Below are 19,340 nucleotides of genomic sequence, written 5' to 3'. Positions count from 1 at the left end.
GTAAAATTGGTTACATTGGTTGAGACATTCTGGATAGTTAACATATCCTAATTCAACGAGCTCTTTAATGGAAAAATATTTCTAAGTAAAGTGTAATACTTTATTATAGTGGTAAGATTTCTGTTTTTAGCCGCCCGTGCACAAAGAGGATAAAAAGAAAATAATAGGATTCCAAGATTAGTAACAGTGTATTTGTATAGGCTTTTTGCTTGCTTGTGTTGGGTTTAAACAAATACATTAAAACAACTCCACGAGGTGCAGTTATCATCTCTGTTTTACAAATGGAATAAAATAGGTTCATAGAGGTGATTCCTCAGTATCACGCATCCAGTTAATGAAGGAGAAAGTGATCTGAACCCAGACGTCTGACCCCAAATGCTAACCTTGTCCGGTACGGCAGGGACCTACCCTTGATTCCAAGCTACATGATCTGTTCATAATGCATGCAAGATGAATTTATTCTGACAGCATTTATTATTGTTATATCATTGAAGTGAGTAAAAATGATTTATTTTAACATCCTGTTTTTAAATTTCCAGAAGAGGACGTATCATTCTTAAAACTTTTTTTTTTATACTAAAGTATTTTAAAGCAAATTATAGATATTCTGACATTCTAAATATATCAGTCTGCATTTCTAAAAAGTAAAGAACACTTTTCAAATAAAGATAACGTTATCACAATCCTAAAGTTAGTAATAGTTCCTTAATTTTATCTAATAACCAGCTCCTATTAAAATGTCTACATTTCCTCTAAAATATCCTTTATACCGGACTTTTCAAACAAGAATCCACTCTAGAACCTTGTGTCTGATGGTAATATGCCTTCAGTCTCTTTTACTCCAGGACAGCCCTTTTTGTCTCCATGATGCTGACTTACTAAAGAGACTAGAGTAGTTCATGAGGTGGACTGTTCCAGAACTAGTTTGGAAGAGAACTTTTAAGTGTCTTGTATTGGTAGTGCTGTTACTGTTTCAATCTTCTTTTTTTAATGTTTACTTTTGAGAAAGCGTGAGCAGGATGGGGGGCAGAGAGAGGGAGAGAGAAGTTCTGAAGCATTCTCTGTGCTGCTGACAGCAGCAAGCCTGATGGAGGACTCGAACTCACAAACCAAGAGATCCTAACCTGAGCCGAAGTCGGATGCTCAACCGACTGAGCCACCCAGGCGCCCACCCCTGTTTTAATCCTTTTAGGTCAAAAGTTCTATGACTAGACTGTAAAAATTGTATTTTGTTGGTAGACTGGCAAAATCAACAACTTGTCTTGCTGACAGAAGTAACTATAGGATTGACTTTTATATGACATATTGAAAATTGACTTAATGTTGCTTTGGCTAGAATCACTTTATCTATATAGAAAGAAAGCTCATTGTATTGAAAACAGAAAACAGGCCAGCATGTAGCAAGTATCACAGAGTAATAACATGGAAACCTCTAGATGCAGTGACATAACCCCAAGCATGATGTGTATCTCTGTCTTCTTTTTTTTTTTTTTTTTTTAATTTTTTTTTCAACGTTTTTTATTTTATTTTTGGGACAGAGAGAGACAGAGCGTGAACGGGGGAGGGGCAGAGAGAGAGGGAGACACAGAATCGGAAACAGGCTCCAGGCTCTGAGCCATCAGCCCAGAGCCCGACGCGGGGCTCAAACTCACGGACCGCGAGATCGTGACCTGGCTGAAGTCAGATGCTTAACCGACTGCGCCACCCAGGCGCCCCTGTATCTCTGTCTTCTAAAGGTGAAATTGTGACATTAGCACCTGTCACCTACTCAGAGGCTTTGAGGGCTTTGGCCCTGCCAAGATACAGCCATTTATCACCTCTGCTAAGGAGGACACTTGTAGCTGGCCCAGACTAATGGTCCTTCCAACCTCCTCCCCCCCAACCCCTGAAAAAAAAGATTGGAGATCCCCATAGTGGCCCTAACCTACATTCCCTCTTCTGCTCTGAGATGCCAGCATTGACTGGAGGAGTTCTCTGCACTCTGGCTACCCCTGCTTTTGTTCCCTACAAGAAGGAGGAACTAAGCGAAAGTCCCACAGCCGGTTGCTGGATTCACAGCTTCCCACCAGACATTTCTCTGCCTTTTCTTCCACGCTGTGTCCCTAGTGGTTTTAAAACACATTTTTTAGCCCCTCCCCCCTTTTTTGTCAGTGTGAAAAGCCCAAGCCCAGTAATGGGCGTTTAGGGCTACATGTTAGTGGGAGGGGGGGCAGCAATATGGGCTCCCAGAAGGAGGATCCGAGCGGACTGACCTGTTGGCTGTTCAGACTGCATCAAGCCTGGCATTAGGGCGCCTGGGTGGCTCAGTTTGTTAAGCTTCTCTTGATTTCGACTCAGGTCACGATCTCATGGTTCACGAAATCAAGCCCCGCATCGGGCTCTGCGCGACGTGCGCAGAGCCTGCTTGGGATTCTCTCTCCCTCTCTCTCTGCCCCTCCCCTGAACATGTGTATGCACGCCCTCTCTCTCGCTCTCTCTCTCAAAATATATGAACAAACAAAAACCTGGCATCAAGTCTTCTTAAAATTCTTATATTGCAGAATGGGGACTTCAACTTTTATATGTCTGGGGTAAAAGGAGTGTTCTTTTCCTTTCTTAAGATCTACAACTCTTGAAAAAGAAGTTCCTGTCATCTTTATCCACCCTTTAAACACTGGATTATTCCGGATAAAAATTCAAGGAGCCACTGGAAAATTTAACATGGTCATCCCTCTTGTGGATGGGATGATTGTCAGCAGACGAGCCCTTGGTAAGGTCTTCATATATGGCTGAAGAGTTAAGGTTTCTCTCATTTATTTACTGAAACATTTTGTAGGAGCCAAGAAGAAGCGGAAATAAGGAAATGGTGATATTACTTAATAGATCCCTTATGTAGAAAATGCTGTGGTTCTTGTAAATAGGAAGCATGTTCTGTCGTGTTTTAACTGTGCTTAATCTCCTTAAGTACAAGTAGAGCTACAGTTCGTAAACTGTCAGTCCTGGAAAATGCAGATAGCTGTTTTATAATCCAGGGCAGGAAATGGGGTGTCAGACCAGATTTTTGCTTTTCTTCCCCCCCCTTGTCATTATGTAGTTGTTCTAGCAGCTTTGTCTTAGTCGACTTTTGTCTCTCCAGGGATGGGGAGTTTCCCAAATGGAATGAAGCAAGTTTGACTTTGCAGAAGGTAGTTCACTTGAATACTGATAGTTCACCAGATGGCTGGTTATTCATGCTGATTTTAATACCCTCTGTTTTCAAGGTTTTCTGGTGAGGCAGACTGTAATTAATATTTGTAGAAGAAAGAGACTGGAGAGTGACTCCTACAGCCCACCACACGTCCGCCGGAAACAGAAAATCACTGACATTGTCAACAAGTACCGGAACAAGCAGTTGGAGCCAGAGTTTTATACTTCACTTTTCCAGGAGGTTGGACTCAAGAACTGCACTTCTTAGACAGTCTCTGTCTAGGACTGTTGAACTCCAGTTTGGGGCTATGATACCAGAGCAAAACAATTGGATAGGTGATCACTGTAAAAAGAAAAATCACTCCCCAAGAGCTTACTGTTTAATCACCAGAATAGAAGAAACACATTATAAACCCATTTGATAGAAGACTTCCGGCTTTCTAGTGAAATGGGCACCCAGACACAATCATATTCCTCCTGGTAATGATGATATACATTTTAGCCATAAACTTTCTTTTAAAAGTGACAATTTTAGTTAAACATAAGCCTTTTGCGGAGAAGGGCTTTATGCATCTCAGTTAAACACGTGCATTGGTAGTATCAAATTTGCCAATTAGAAGTTGAAGATAGTTTTATACTTCGCTTTTTAGGAGGTTGTGTTCAGAATTAAAATCTGTCTCAGAATCTTCCAGGACATTTAAAGACTCATGTTGATGATAGCATGGAGGAGAAGGAAAGAAATCTCAGCTTTCTGCTCACTCGTAAGTCCATTTGTCGTCCAGATGTCCCAACTGACAGAAACGAGCGTAAATGTGTTCGTTTAGATAAGAAGCCTGACATTCAAATATTTCATGTTTCCTCTCCACATTTCACAAAGTTATCGTCCTCATTGCTGCACAGGTCTGTCTGAAGGCCGCAGTTTCTGGGCAGCCTAGGAGCAGATCTAAAATGGAGGCATGGCCCCGTCCCTTAACGGGGACACAGGTGGCATTTGTGGGGTTAAGAGTTGTAAGACAGCAGTGATGCCTCCACTCTCTCCACTGTTGTGTGACTTGGGGACAAAATGACAGGCTAAGCATTCGTGATCCTTTGGTAATTTCTTGGTTCAGTTTTGAGAAATGTAAATTCGTAGCAAGGGTGGAAAATTACTTGGTTTCATCCATTGTCTCTTATTTCAGGACCAAGCAGGAAACTGCAGTAGTTTATGAAGGATTCTAATTTGGGGTTCAGGAAATAGCCTCTCAACGCTACTAATTCAGATCTCTCCCAGAGAGCTGCTGGATTTCATCGTAATTGACAAACATTAGTGACCACCCCCTCAGGTGGCCGCTGTTAGAAATGGCTGTTGTTGTCATATTTTCCGGACTTCTGCCAACTGAAGGCACAACAAATCCCTGCCCGGGTTTTGGAAATACTTCTGTTACCTCGCTGCTACTTTTCTGCCAGGGATAAATGTTTTGAGGTGGCCAGACCCAGAACATCCTTCCAAGGATTCCTGTTACAGAGCTAGAGTGTGCACTGCTCATTTCTCCTATTCCTCTGTGCTTTCTTCTTTATTAAGATTATCTTATGTTAAGAAAGTAAGTGACACGTAAAGTCCAAAGAGGAGTGATCACAGCTGTGTTAGGGGCGGCTTCCCACTTGAACTCTGGTGTCAGTAGACTCTACAGGTCAGGGCTGCAGCGGTGTGTTTGGCGTGACGTTTGGGGAGCTAATTAAATGGTGGGGGATAGCGGAGGGCCTAATTCCCGGTGATAGTTCTGTTCCAAAAGTATGTATTTTGTCATCTGTGAGCAAGAAATGTGGGTGTCCTAGCAGCTCTTGGTTTTAAGTTTGCTGCACCTTTTTCTTCATGTTTGTTTTAAGCTCAGGTAAAGGTTACCTCCTCCTTCTATGACTCCAGTTTCCATTCAGGGTATTATATTATTGAAGAACTGATTTTCTTTTTAATCTGGGCAATAAATCAATGTTTCCAGATGGTGGCATGGTGGGTGGGGGGGGGGGGTTGTATGATTAAGATGAATAAACTCTACCCTAAAAATGTTTTATTAACTCAGCAGATCTAAGGTGAGGTTTAACAACTTCCATGGAAATTCCAGATTGGCGTTTCAAGGGAAAAATGGGCCCTTTTCCTAGAGGACATGAACAAAGAAGGCTTAAATTGATATGCAACTTGTAACATTCCAGAGGTTAAAAATAACTGATTGTAGGTGTGCTTCCTTGGTGTGATTCTTCAGATAAAACTCCTGCCTTTAGCATAGTTTCACTGTCGGCAAAACACACGGTGACGTGTGTGCTGGGGTAGGCTGCCTGATCCTTCGGTTTGCTCTAGTTTCTGGCAACTCTTTGTAATTCTCATGGCTTTGGTAAGTGAATAACTGTGTGGAATGCGGTTTGTAGTCTGGAAGACTTTGTGATCGATCTCTCCCAGGGAAGGAGGGATAGTTTCAGAGCTGTGCAGCCCCCGAAGGCATGAAACCCCATTGTGTACAGCACAAACAAAACATAGGGTACATATACCTCGTGAGGTGCTCTTTCCTTCTGCTCAAGATAACATTTACCTAAAAAAGGGAGTGTGGTCAGAACCCTTGGAACCTTCCACTAGTATGGGTTTGAGTTCATGGCGACTAAGTTCACCCAACTGCCTTTGTTAAAAATCACTTTGAGTTGAATGATGCCAGAGGAGCAGATCCGGTCCCTAGTAATAACCTTGAGTAGTCCACTTGATAAAGTTGCCCACATGTATTCATAACCTTCGAAGGGAAGCCAGGACCACTTTGGTCTGTGGCTTAAACAGTGTAGTTGCTGCATTGACAGGTGTTGGGGGGGGGGAGGGGTGAGCGTGCCATTTGGTGACAAGGACAGCATTAATTACCCAAGGGACAGAGACACGTAGCCCCTCATAGTACTTTTTCCCATTAGGGAGATGGGGGCTTTCCCCCTCTTTTCTGGTTGAGAGCACTGATGACAGGAGGCTTTGCCTTTTCTTGTTCAGCCAACTCCTGCTTTTGTCCTGTGCTTCCCCCTAAGACCTCCTCCCACCTAGCCTTGGCCTTGTGAAAGGAATAGCTGCGTGGTGGGTTGCCCTACCACGTACACCCATGCTCCTTGTTGCCCTCCATTTCCAGGCCCTCGATTTCAGGGCAGCCCATTCTCCCCTGGACTCACTTAAAATACAAAAAAACCCAAAAAAACCCAACCCCACATCTTTGGCCAGTAATGTCAGTTGTCCACGGGTTGCGTGTATGAAGCCTTTATAAATGGTTACTTTCTACATGCTCTAGGGAAGCATTTATCAGACTCTGCATGGTGATTTTGAGAGGGACGGAGTCTTCGAGAGTATTTCTGTTGGAAGGTGGAGCTTTACCCAAAGTGGGAATCAGCCTTGCTCAAAGCTAGGTGGTAGACGGGACACTCCTAGCAGTGGTTCTCCATTCAGCATTTTTAAACCCGTTCAGGTTATATCGTCCTAAAAAGAATTGGTTTCTGTGTTTACATGAAACAGTAGGTTGGATTTCGATGATCTGTTTTAAGGATTTTCATGACAGCCTCTTTTCCTGAGACGGAGAGATTGGAGGTAATCCACCCGCTAAACGTGGAATCTAACTGTGGGTTCTCGGTAGCTGAAGAAGCCATGTACTGTATAGTGTGTTTCTCAGAGTATCAGCTCACATTCTTCAGATGCTTTTCTTTTTTTAATGGTGAGGGAAAAGGTGTGATTTGGGATTCCACAGTGCCTTGCATATAGTAGGCGCCCAATAATTGTTTGTTGAAGCAAACCAAGTTTCCCAAGTCCTTGCCTCTTGCAGTGACCAAGAACATCTTTCTCCTCTGAAGGGCTTGGCAGTTGTGGCTAAAAAATAAGCAGTATCATTATTTGCTTGAAATCATATATACGATTTGTATGAATTTCTGTATGTTGCCAAGACATGATCTTTTTCTTATTGTATTTTCTGTAAATATTTCTGGCACCGAACTGTAAAGTAAAGGCAAAATGTAAATACGAAGGTGTACCCGTGTCCCCTCGCCTCCTGTGTTTTCTCTTCGTCAGTTAGGGAAGAAGGCCCAGAGGCTTGTTTGTATTTATGCCGATCCTTTGTCCAGAAGAAACCCATGGAATATTGAATGTAATACATTTAGTCAATTAAATTTTAAGGAGATTCTTATCTAATAATGTTTTGTGTGCTTTTGGTTACAGGCTGAAGTTTGACTCCTGCAGTGGGTGTTTCTAATTTACTGTTTCCAGGGCGTGCGTGCTCTGCTTTGGCTGACCGTCATGATTTAGATCTGTGCGTTTTTACTCTGGTTTTGTAGAAGTTACACAGAATACTCAAAATTAGATTAATTCTTTTTAAAAAATTTTTTTCAATGTTTATTTATTTTTGGGACAGAGAGAGACAGAGCATGAATGGGGGAGGGGCAGAGAGAGAGGGAGACACAGAATCCGAAACAGGCTCCGGGCTCTGAGCCGTCAGCCCAGAGCCTGACGCGGGGCTCGAACTCACGGACCGCGAGATCGTGACCTGGCTGAAGTCGGACGCTTAACCGACTGCGCCACCCAGGCGCCCCTAGATTAATTCTTTAAAAAATTTTTAGTTGGATTATAATTCACATACCGTCTTAGTTTCAGGGCATACCATAATGAGTCGCTGTTTTCACACACTATGAATCGATCACCTCGATGGATGTAGTTACTCTCCGTCACTGTACAGAGTTATCACAGAGCTTGTGCAGCGGAAGCCCGGCCGACAGAAGCCCCACCGTATAGGGGCTGGTGTTCACCGAGGGCCTGGCCGGCTGTGTTGTAGGAACACGGATATGCCGGCCACGCCCTCTCTGCTGAAGATCTGGGCTCTGCCAGGGCTAGCAGTCAGGAAAGGGGAGAGACGCAGAGGAAGTCACCCGCCCCCCCCTCCCCCCCCCCCCCCCCCGCCGTCACCCACTGTCCCTGTGAGGAGGGTTGGTTACAGAGGGTTCCATGCAGCCCGATTAGCACCTTCCCACCTAGCTCCGTGTGGGGGGTTGTACCACTTGAAGAACCAGTGATGAGAATGGTTAGGGTGTACCACCTCTGCCAAGAGCCGCCCTTCCAGCCTGGCACTGACTCGACCGGACGTGAATGTGACCACCCCCCCCCACCCCCCGAACTGTTCCTGGAAGCCAGGGCTGGGAGCTGCCTTCCCTGCAGTTGTGTGTCCATGCTTGCTCTGCCCTCAGGACTCCGGCTGGTTATTGGTGGCCAGGGAAGTGTCTCCTTGGGCTGATGGCACAGTGGTCCTATTTTGGGCTCTGGCAAGAAAATGTGTATTCAAGCCTTTCCCACCAGTGCCGCTCAGACCTTTGTGACCCCAGTCCCTTCAGGACCCAGTGCCAAGAGATTCCCCCCTGACCCCCAACCTCAACCCAGACCACTCTTGGTCTTGGCCTCTGGACTCTGAGTGGCACAGCCTGCCAAGGCACTGTTTTTCTTAGACACACATTCTAATGCCATCCACCCAGGCCTCCCCCTCTGGGGACTCCAGTCATCCCAACACTGGGCTAAAACGGTCTCTCAACCACTGGCTTCCGAGCTCCAGCTCTCCCGTCCCCTGCCCTGCCTTGCCACCCGTTCCCTATTTTTCTGTGGCTGGCTCCGCTTGCCTTTCTCCCTGAGCCGGTGTCTTCCTTCCTCTTAGGGGCATCCTTCCGCCCCGTATCTCTCCCAGGTCTACCACCCACTTCTCGCATCTGCTCTCCCAGCCTGGAACTGGGTCTGCCTGACCTTCCAACCCGTGCTCCGTGAGTTGCTGTGATGCCAAAATCCGGGCCGCATCAGACTGGTTGCTCCTGAACATGTTGCGTCCTGGGCCTCACCTGGAGTTTCTGACTCAGAGCAAGGGGAGCGTAGGAATTGGTGTGTTTCACAGGCACTTGCCCATAGTAACTGGGGCAGCTGGCCCAGGACCCTCTTAGGGCAATGCTTGTGCCTCCCTCCCCTCCACAGGCAGCAGCCATTCTGCCTGTGAACTTCCCATACTCATCAGGCTCTGGCCAGTCTTGCTCCAGTGCCGGGATTTGGGGCCCTGGAGGTCCAGAGCCTCCTTCCTGCCACAGGGCTTTGCACAGGGAGGCGTACAAACTACTTCCCGAATGAATGAATGACAGAAGAGGTGGGAAGAGAGAAGAATGACTTCTGAGAGTCATCTGTGCACCTGGGACACAAAGGAGCAAGGCCGACGCCTTAGAAGCCCCTCACTGAAAACTCTAATGAGAGGTGCAGAAGCTTCTAGATTAGTCATTTATTGAGGACCTATTGTGTGTTAGAATGTTTTTTTATTTAAAAAAAAAAATTTTTTTTTCAACGTTTATTTATTTTTGGGACAGAGAGAGACAGAGCTTGAACGGGGGAGGGGCAGAGAGAGAGGGAGACACAGAATCGGAAGCAGGCTCCAGGCTCTGAGCCATCAGCCCAGAACCTGACACGGGGCTCGAACTCACGGACCGCGAGATCGTGACCTGGCTGAAGTCGGACGCTTAACCGACTGCGCCACCCAGGCGCCCCTGTGTTAGGATGTTTTTAAATGGCAGCCCAGTGACCCAGGCTGGCTCAGCAGACTTGTTTGGTTTAGCCAACCATGTTTTAAATGCTTGATGCAACATTTTTAAGTTGGGAGAGTTCACATAAAAATGCAGATTTGGGGGGCTCTCTTGGAATAGATGTGGCAATACTGGACCTGCCTTTCCCACACAGCACTTAACTGGCTGAAGCTGTGACAGCTGCCTGCTTTAGATGCACCACGTTCCACCCAGTCTGCCACCCCCCCCCCCCCCCCCCCCCGCCAGCAGGTGCAGATGTGGGCACCTGTAGCCCGGATGACAGGGCCTGGGATCCGGCTGGCTCCTGAAGGAACCTGTGACCTCAAAATACATGAACACCCACCCGAGGGCGATGCTCATCCCATCGTTTATTCTGATTTTTAGCAGCTTGGTGAGATGAGAATTGTTTCCATCTTCTAAGAGGATGCAAGGAGGTGTCCCATGAACCCCTAGGATCTCAGCAGGAATTCAAACCCAAGTCGGCCTGCCTGGAAGCCTGGGCTTTTGTTCTTAGCCAGACCGTCTCCACTGCCACTGACTGCCAAGCTCTCCTTGTGTCTGAAGGACGTTGTGACTTCCTTGTTACGTCACCCACTCAGTCACAGTTGGGCTGAGAGCAGAGTGTGGCCCGGCCCCCCAGGTCCCCAGGGCAGCCCTGCCAGCCCGGCACAGGCAGGCCCGGCTTAGCCACACGCGCACCATGAAGTACCCGCTGGTGCCACTGGTGGACGACCTCACGTTTTCTTTCCTGGTGTTCTGGCTCTGCCTGCCCGTGGGCTTGCTGTTGGTCTTGCTGATTGTCTGGCTACGCTTCTTACTTAGCCAAGGTGAGCTGCTCTGCAGGGGCCCTGATCCTGGAGCCTGGTAGGGGGTCCCGAAGCAACCGCAGAGACCAGTTTCCTTCTTGTGCTTTAACTGCTGGGCTGGCTGAGACAAGCAGTCGCCTGTAGGGGAAAAGTCGCCTGTGGTTTCTCGACCTAGAGGCCAAGAGTGAGTCCCCAAGTTTGGAAGCAGTATGTGCGTGTGCACACCTGTGTCCCCTCAGGGCCGCTGCTAGCACAGAAGGTCTTTGGTACAAATCAGAAATAGGTGGCCCCTATGGGCAGATGAAGTAGGGAAAGGGGCCCTCTCCTGCGGGTATAGCCAGGGCACAAGGCTGGGGGAAGATTTCAGCCCCTGCTGCTCCCTCGGCTGGGTGCGTTTGTGCAGTAAACAACTTAGACGATGGGACATGGCAGCCCTAAGCCTTTATTAGGTGCCCAGGGACCACTCACACTGCTTTCTGCCCGGACTGTACCTCAGGGAGGATCTGGATTCTCTGGGACGCCAGATCACGGAGGCTGACACTTTGCCCTGAGCTCAGTATGTCACCGAGAGGAACAGAAGGCGGGGTGAAGCTGGCCATGAGGGAAGTTGGGGGCCAGTGGCAGGGGTCACCCTCTGCTCCTCAGGTGTCCTGGCTCCCTGGGCACTCCCTTCTCCAGGGGGCCTCTTCCTAGGGAACTCTTGCCCTCCCACCTCCTCCAGAGTTCCATGACCTTTGGCCCGCTGAGGAGGGAGGGTACTGGTAGGCTGCCAGCTCTGGTCAGACGGCATTGAGACCGGGGAAGCAGTTCACCCCCAAACCCTCCCCAGGAGCTCAGATGTGGGGTGCTGGTAATGGTGTAATTATTGGGAGTTCCTGGCAAGAGCTTCCAGAAAATGTCTATTTACATTCTCATATTCCCAGGACAGACCGCAGCCCTCCCTGAGGGACGAAACATCAGGCAGTGGGCTGGTGGCTGGTGGGAGTCAGAGCATTTGTCTGTGTGGCTAGAAATGCCGTCTCTCTGGAGTCGAGGAAACATGGGCTCAGATTTTAGCCTTGCCCCTGAATAGTTCATCATAATTGCTAACCTTTTCTCTACCCTGTGCAAAGGCTTGTGGTAAACACTGATGTGCATAATTTCATTTAATCCTCAGAATAACCCTGTGAAGTAACCCTTATCGTACAATTGAGGAAACTGAGGCTTGGGGAGAGAAGCAACGTGCCCAGGTCACACACCTGTGAAGTGCTTACGAGTGCCGGTTATCTGGCGTCACCTCCTGCCTCTGCTGCCTACCAGCTCTGTGACTTGGGGCAAGTCCTCTCAGCCTTGGGTTCCTCATCGACGGAATGGAGATAATAAGGGGCCCTTCCATTTGGGGCTGTGGAGAGAGCATGTCGAGGGTAGGGGATCCAGCACACACGTGGCACATAGTAGGTGCTTATAGGCTGAGAAACTATCCAGTCAGTGTTTGCTTTTCGTCATGGTAGGAGGACGTGTAGGCACGGCTTTGGATGGCTCCTCCGAGGAGAGTCATCTGCCTAAGGTCTCCGAGGAGAGTGCTCCTGTCTAAGGTCTAGGGCACTAATCTCCAGCACTCCATTCTCCTTGAAGGCCCTGCTCTAAAACCATCCACAGCCTTCCCTGTCCTCAGACTTTCTCCGACATCTCACACGGCCCCTTGCAATAAGGCCTTTGGTCATTTGCAGTGACCGGAATGTGGGGCGAGCTGTCTTCCCGCAGGGTCCCAGTCTTCTTGGAACTCTTAGAGTTACTGCGTCGGTCCTGTCCTTGTGCCAGGGTCTGGACCTGCCAAGAATTGAGGGACCTGTTCTCAGGACACCCTGGCCTATTCTGCTGTGGATCTTGTTATCGGAACTCGTTTGGCCTGGCATCCAGTGTGAAAAGCAGACAGGACTGGCTCTGATTCCTCCTTCCCACCCCCATCCGGCCTGGCTCAGCAGGGCAGTGCCAGGGCCCAGAAGGCAGACGGTTTGAGCAGGGAGTGCCACGTGGCCCGTGAGGACGAGCCTTCTCAAGTAGACAGGGGAACAAGGGGAGGAGAAGGGGAACCGCCTGGCAAGATGGCCGTTGAGGCGAGAAAATGTTGTGGGTGGCTGAGCCCTGCAGAAGCTGGCCAGTGGGGACAACACTAATCCTGGACCATGACATTAAGGAGAGGATGAAGCCACATGGTGCCCTTCAAGCGGAAGGTGCTCTGCTGAGGACGTTTCCTTTGTGATTGGAAAGGACTTTGCAGAAAGAAGAGAAACCTCCAAAGAGATGGATTTAAGGCCGAAATGCGCCTTTTGAGGGTCCTGCCCACCCTCGTGGTGGTCCTCGGAGCGAGGTGTTAAATCCAAAGCTACCTTTGAATTCCCTGACCTCAAACAAGTGCACCTGCTGGAACTGCGGAGGGCTCTCTTCAGCCTCCTTTACTTTTCTGCAACCAGCGAAACATCTTACAAGTACAGGAAGAGAAAGAATCTCCCCCATCTCCTCTCCTTTCTCCTCGACCTCACCTTCTCGAGGCAAGCCGTGTTCACAAGCTCATGCTCCTATTTAATAACACACGTAGGTTTTCCAAAAACTTGGAGAGGGGGCAGGATGGTTAGCTTGGTTTTCAGAAAAAGGGAGGAGATCCTCCTATATACATTTCTCTGAAACTTGCTTGTAATGTATCATAGACCTCCTGCAAATCGAAAGCTACAGATTTCATGCAATTGTTTTAACAGCTTCTGACTTGCTATTGGATAGATGGGCCAGCTCTTTATGCGGTGCAATGTGCTACACTTCAGTCAACCAGATCTCTCATGGTAGACACACACACACACACACACACACACACACACACACAGTTTCCAGGGTGTTTTATTACTTGTGCATGCTTCACCACAAAACAGTGCTGCAGTGGAAATCATTGCATGTATACACTCAGATATTTGTTAATAAATGGACTGGTGGACAAATGGATGGATGGGTCGTTGTTGGATTTGTGTCTCTTCAGTGCCGTTCTTGGACCACACCCAATACAGGTAGGTCATTTGCTCGCCTCTAGGGCCCTTCCCTATTTATTAGGTAGATCTAGCCACCTTCTGAGTCATAGACAACTTTTTTGGTCCCTGGTCACCTACAAGGTCCTGAAGTTTTCCTGAGATCTCTGGGCTGTCCCATATGTCATGATTCTGCCTTGGCCCCTTGGTCTTGGGGATGCCCAGGCCTGGCAGGGGGCTCCTTTTGGGTTAAGGGTAGGAGATAGGATGTAACCACCCAAGAGGCCTTGTCTTGTACCTCCACAGATTTAGAGGAAGACAACTCAGATTTATGCTTTGAGTGGGAGCCCTGGAGCAAAGGCCCAGCCCAGTTTTGCTGGGAGGGGACACTGTATAGCCAAGAGGAGGAGGAGCCCTGCTGGTGAGCCTTTTCAGCCAGGTGAGACCTTTCTGGGGGCAGGTAGGGGGAGCCTCAGGTCCTACCCAAAGCCTAGGGCAGCTGCCGTGTTGGAGGTCTGTTTCCTCCACCACACTGGAGAGCTGATTTTCTCCTCCATGTTGGGGAACCCTCTGCGTCATTCTCTTGGAGACCTGTTTTTGCCATGTTGGAGGACCAGCCTCTTCTACCATGAAGAGTTTCTTTACAAAGATCCCCTACCCTTTACCTCTGTGACCTCACCCCCCCCACCACCCTCCTTAGGGTCTTTGCATTGGCTATTCCCTCTGCCTGGAACTCTTTTCCCCCACATCCACTTGGTGCACTCCCTCATCTCTGAGGTTGAGCTCAAATGTCCCCCTTACTCCACTCTAGATTGTCTTCTGTGATAGCACTTATCACCTTCTGACCTGCTCAATAATTGATGCATCCAAATCCAGAGCACTCCCGGCCACACCTGACACACAATGGGGATCACTAGATACTTGTAGAAGGAATGACACGACAGTGATGATGATGATGGCTGATACTCAGTGGATGCCTTCATAGCTATCAGGGCCTTTGCCAAGCATTTCCCTTTCACAAGCTCATTAATGAAATCCTATGAGGAGGATATTATTCTTGCCTCCATTTTGCAAATGACCCTAATCGGCAGTGGAGTTGAGCGATTTGCCTGAAGTACCAGGGCTCTGGCACCTGGAAGCCCGGAAAGGTCTCATCCATTCCAGTGGAGTTCAATGCCATCCCTGTGCTCACGACGCCGACGCTCTCACCTTCCTTCTCAGCTCTATTAGCTGCTTGACACATTTTCCTGGCTAGAATGGGAGTCTTGATTCCCTTGGCTACCCAACAAAGCAAAACACAGCACCCGCTCTTCTTCCAGCTCCTCTCCATCTCCATGAACAGCCAGCGCCTCCATGGATTGGTCTCATTCCTTGAGCCGTAAATGCAGGGGCCAGCTTTTACACCTTCTTTTCTTTTCGGCCCACATCCAGTCCATCAGTAAGTCCTAGACTCTGTCTCTCACACATCCACTTCTCTCCGTTCCCACAGCCACGTGGCCTACCCTATTCCCAAGTCAGCTGATGCAACCTGTCACTAATCCACAACGTAGGTCGCAATGTGGAGCCCCTGGCTGTCTGAGTAGAGAACGGAGGTGGGGTGAGAAGCAGCGACCCTCGCTTAATCTCGGTTACGCCGATTCTTAGCTTTTGTGGGTCATGACCTTGACAATTGAGCGTGCTTTCCCTGGAAACACACACACACACACACACACACACACACACACACGTGCATGCACTCGAGTTTTGTGTTCAGGGCCAGCTTCACGGGTGGCAACCTGTGTAGTCCCATGAAGTCCCATGTTCAGAAGAGCCTCATGCTTGGTTTAATGTTCTGCTGTTACTTGTCTTAAAATTCTTAATTTTTGAATGAGGGTCTCCACAGGTTCATTTTTTAGTGGGCCCACAAATAATGTAGCCTGACCTCTTTGTGTATAATTAGTGGAGTAAGAAAAGGAGATTTTTTTTTGGGGGGGGGGACTCTGCTCAAGAATTCATATATATAGAGCCCACCCCACTGGGTATCTGTTGTTCTCTCTCACTCTTTCGTTCCATTGTCACCCCTAGAGCCAACCTTCCATGTTTCTCCAGCCTGGTTTTCCTGGAGTCAGCAGGGCGGTGGCAGTGGCCAAGGTGGATGGGAGAGACCCACTGGGGAGGGAAGAAGACTGCCAAGGGAGGCTCTTCCCTGGGATCCCCGACTCATCTCCTCCATCAGTGGACACACAAAAGCCTCCAAAGGACCCTGCTCTTCGCCCACTACAGACGACCTCCCAGGGTCCCCGGGGAGGAGCCCGAGTCCGTGAAGATGGTATAAGCAGGCACAAGGGGAGAAGTTGGCCAACTGAATTTAGAGGAAGTCCTAGGACAGGGCCGGGCCAGAAGGTGTAGGTCCGTGTTAAAGAAACAAGGAGGTTCCTGTGCTCAGGAGACCCCCTGACAAACCTGCTGGGCCCGGCCAAATCCATTCACTTAACAAGCCGTGGGGCCTGGGCCTAACCCCTGGCACTGACTTAAACTGTCCTTGATCTTCTTCGGGACTCCCTGACTCTCTCCCATCTGGTCAAGGGACTGGGGGAATCTTGCTTTCAACTTCCTTTCTCTAATTTCAAACTCACTCCTTGATTCGCCTTTAGGTTGATTTTAATAACAAATAATTCATTTTATGAATATCTACAGAGTATTTACCATATGCCTGGTTATGATAAAAAAAATAGCTCACATTTTTTTTTTTTAAATAGCTCACATTTTAACAAGCACTCACTGTGTACCAGGTGCTTTTCTGTGTATTTATAACAGAGTTTTTAACCCTCACAACAATTCTATGAGGTCGGGTGTTTGGTTATCCCTATTTCACAGATGGGGAAAATGAGGCAAGAGTGGCTTTGGGGGCTGCGGGGCTCGGTGTTCTTGGTTCGAAGAAATCCCCTGACTTCAAACCCTCACTGGCTGCCCAGGGGCAGCCGAGTTGGTGGGAGAAGGGGACAGGCCCTCCAGGTGTCCCCTCCTCTGCCCCCACACATCCCACCAGTCACCACAAGGCTCTTGAACTACCCCGACGAGAGACAATGAAGCCTGAATTATTATCTCATCTAGATGGTCTCACCAGTTCTGCTTTTTCTGCTCTGTCAGAAGGATCCATCCAAAGCACAAATTGCAGCAAGCCCTTCCCCCTGCCTAAAGCCCTCTATGGCTCCCTATTGCCCTAGGGCTAAAGTCTGAGTTCCTTATGTGGTGTAGAGAGCTGCCCTTGGAGAGCTGAGCCCCACCGAATTTGCGGGACAAGGTTTCTGTTCTTAGCAACAAGGCTTCAGTAAATACCCTTGAACTCTTGTCTCCATATGCAAGTGTGCTTCTATCTAGAGGATAAATTCCAGGAGGAGAGATTACTGAATTTAAGATCGATCACATTTTGCAAGTTTTACTGACTGGCCCCACCATATGGTAGCACCGAGGGTGTGCATTAAAGTGCCTGTTTCCCCCAGGCCTTAGCCCTACTGTCCATGTAGGGCCACACACACACACACACACACACACACACTCTTATATATTCTCCCCCAGCCCCGTAACGCCCCCACCCCCACGCACATAGCTCTTCCTCCACTCGTGCTCTGTTCTAGCCGAGGAGATTCTGGCAACCCATGTTTTCCTGGGAGCTTCCCTGACTTTGAATAAACACTTTTGGTAACAAACGTCCCCTGTGGCTGAAGCTTCTCTCAGGCTCTGTCCGGCATTTTCCCCAGCTGCTGCTCCGTGGGGTCCCGTGAACTGCTTCGTCGCCTCTGCTCCCAGCACTGCGGGGGGAGCCGGGGTTCAGCCTCTGTGCTGACAGAGGAACCAGGCAAGCCACGAGCCCCACTGTCCTGCCCCTGGCCACTCCAGAGGAACCAGAGGATCCTCCTGGGGGCAGCGCAGCCCTTGAGGGACAGTGAGCAGCTGCCCAACACAGCAGGGAGGACATCTGGTCACGGTCTTGGGAGCATCTGGAGCAGAAGGCGGGGGACACAGTTCCTTGGGGCCCCTGACAGCTAAGCAGCGATCGTGGTAGCTGGTGGGGGGCTGTGGGAAGATACCTTCCCTGCTCTGGGTGGGAGGCTGAGACCCCGGGCCTCTGAGGGTATGGAGTGAGGCCCCCTTTTTAGTATTTTGTTCTATAAGGCAGATTGTGTGTGTGTGTGTGTGTGTGTGTGTGTGTGTGTGTGTGTCTGTGGTAAACATACCCTGTGATCCTCTAATAATAGGCTCTCCGAGAGATGCCCACCTCTAAACAGAAGCTCTGGAACCCTGAGTGCGTGTCCTTCCCTCGTCCGTCTCCAAGGCCAGTCCTCTCTGTCGTAGTTGCCTGTGGCCTGCCACCGCAGAGTATCACAACCTGGGTGGCTGCGAACGACAGACATTTGTTGTTTCACAGTCGGGAGGCAAGGAGTCCCGAAGGTGCTGGCGGGGCATGCTCCCTCTGAGCCTTCGGGAAGAATCCTTTTCCTGCCTCTTCCAGCTCCTGACAGCTCCAGATGGACCCTGGCCTGTGGCCGCCTTACTCCTGTCTCTGCCTCCCTGTTCACATGGCCTTTCTCCCTGTGTGTCTTCACATCCGCTTCCCTCTGCGTGTGTCTGTCTCTGTGTCCGAAGTTCCCCTTTTTATAAGGACACCCGTTCACTGGTGAGGGCTCACCCTAACGACTGCATTTTTTTAACTTGATTACCTCCGTCCAGACCCTATGTCCAAAAAAGGTCATATTCTGAGATCCTGGGGGTTAGGACTTCCATGCATATTTTTAACGGGACACCACAATCCCTAACACCCTCTTCTGTGAGAATTGAATCTGGTCACATGTGTAAAGCTCTGGGCACGATGCCCGGCTGGCACTTGCTAAACACTCCTGAAATTGCTGCCGAAAGAAAAAACCTGAGCACCTGGAAATAAGGTGCTTGGTGTACATCGTGTGCCAGGTGCATTTTGGGTCCTTGACATGTAAGGTCCCACTGAATCTTCACAACGACCCCTTGAGACAGGCAAGACTTCTCATTTAAATGATGAGGAAGCGGGGCGCCTGGGTGGCTCCGTCGGTTAAGCGTCCGACTTCGGCTCAGGTCATGATCTCGCGGTCCGTGAGTTCGAGCCCCGCGTTGGGCTCTGTGCTGACAGCTCAGAGCCTGGAGCCTGTTTCAGATTCTGTGTCTCCCTCTCTCTGACCCTCCCCCGTTCATGCTCTGTCTCTCTCTGTCTCAAAAAATAAATAAACGTTAAAAAAAATAATAAATGATGAGGAAGCTGTGACTCAGAGAAGTTAAGGCACTTGTCTGAAGTCAAACAGCCCAAGTGGCAGAGCTGAGGATCAACCCCATGTGGCTCCACCTGTCACGCTGGGTAGGACGCCTGTGTGGAGGGGAGCGGGAGATGCTCAGGGCAGGGAGAAAAGCAGGGAGGGAATTCTGAGCACAGAGCCCACAACCCTGGGAAACTTCCTGGATCTGAGGGGCATGGAACGCCTCTCAATAATAGTGAGTGGGTGGGCTGGATCACAGGCTCCCCTGGGGAGGTGCTGGCAGGTGCCGGGATCTGAGTCATTCCACTGTGGCCTAACATGCCTGCCCAGTACTCCAGGGCTGGGACCAGGCCCAACTGGGTCTGAAGACGTTGCCCAGAGTGTAGACGCACTTCACCCTATTCTGAGTACACGCGGCTCCCCGGGAAGCTGAGGGGTGATACTTCCTTTAAGAAACTTGAAAGTGCAGTTTACTCAAGATTCAGGATACTCTCTCTTCCTCTTGCATTCTTTCCAGGGTTTCCCTACACCTAAGC

General features: G+C 49.2%; 2 protein-coding genes across 9 annotated transcripts in view; both read left to right on the top strand.

The window, feature by feature from the left end:
- RALGAPB (Ral GTPase activating protein non-catalytic subunit beta) overlaps window positions 1-7,336 on the top strand; it is an 89,039-nt gene extending 81,703 nt beyond the window's left edge. For all 7 annotated transcript variants that reach the window (XM_006929759.5, XM_003983470.6, XM_019826521.3 and 4 more), the window contains 2 exons: window positions 2,601-2,749; window positions 3,240-7,336. In XM_006929759.5, coding sequence (XP_006929821.1) covers window positions 2,601-2,749; window positions 3,240-3,433 — 343 coding nt within the window. In that variant the 3' untranslated portion in view covers window positions 3,434-7,336. The remainder of the gene's footprint in view (window positions 1-2,600; window positions 2,750-3,239) is intronic.
- A 2,250-nt stretch (window positions 7,337-9,586) lies between these two features.
- On the top strand, window positions 9,587-15,840 carry ADIG (adipogenin). 2 transcript variants are annotated; one of them, XR_002154543.3, is made up of 4 exons: window positions 9,597-10,568; window positions 11,704-13,582; window positions 13,847-13,979; window positions 15,605-15,837. XR_002154543.3 is itself a non-coding variant. In XM_003983469.5 (3 exons), exons 1-2 carry the CDS (start codon window positions 10,442-10,444, stop codon window positions 13,963-13,965), a joined length of 246 nt encoding a protein of 81 aa, XP_003983518.1. In that variant the 5' UTR covers window positions 9,587-10,441; the 3' UTR covers window positions 13,966-13,979; window positions 15,605-15,840. The 2 variants fall into 2 exon arrangements, 1 of the variants encoding a protein (XP_003983518.1); XM_003983469.5 differs by lacking the exon at window positions 11,704-13,582 and having other exon boundaries at window positions 9,587-10,568; window positions 15,605-15,840.
- Window positions 15,841-19,340: the final 3,500 nt, after the last annotated feature.

The sequence above is a fragment of the Felis catus genome, chromosome A3, assembly GCF_018350175.1.
Source record: "Felis catus isolate Fca126 chromosome A3, F.catus_Fca126_mat1.0, whole genome shotgun sequence".
Taxonomy (NCBI): domain Eukaryota; kingdom Metazoa; phylum Chordata; class Mammalia; order Carnivora; family Felidae; genus Felis; species Felis catus.
Note: the sequence above shows the minus strand (reverse complement) of the source record. Positions and strands in the feature narration are given on the sequence as shown.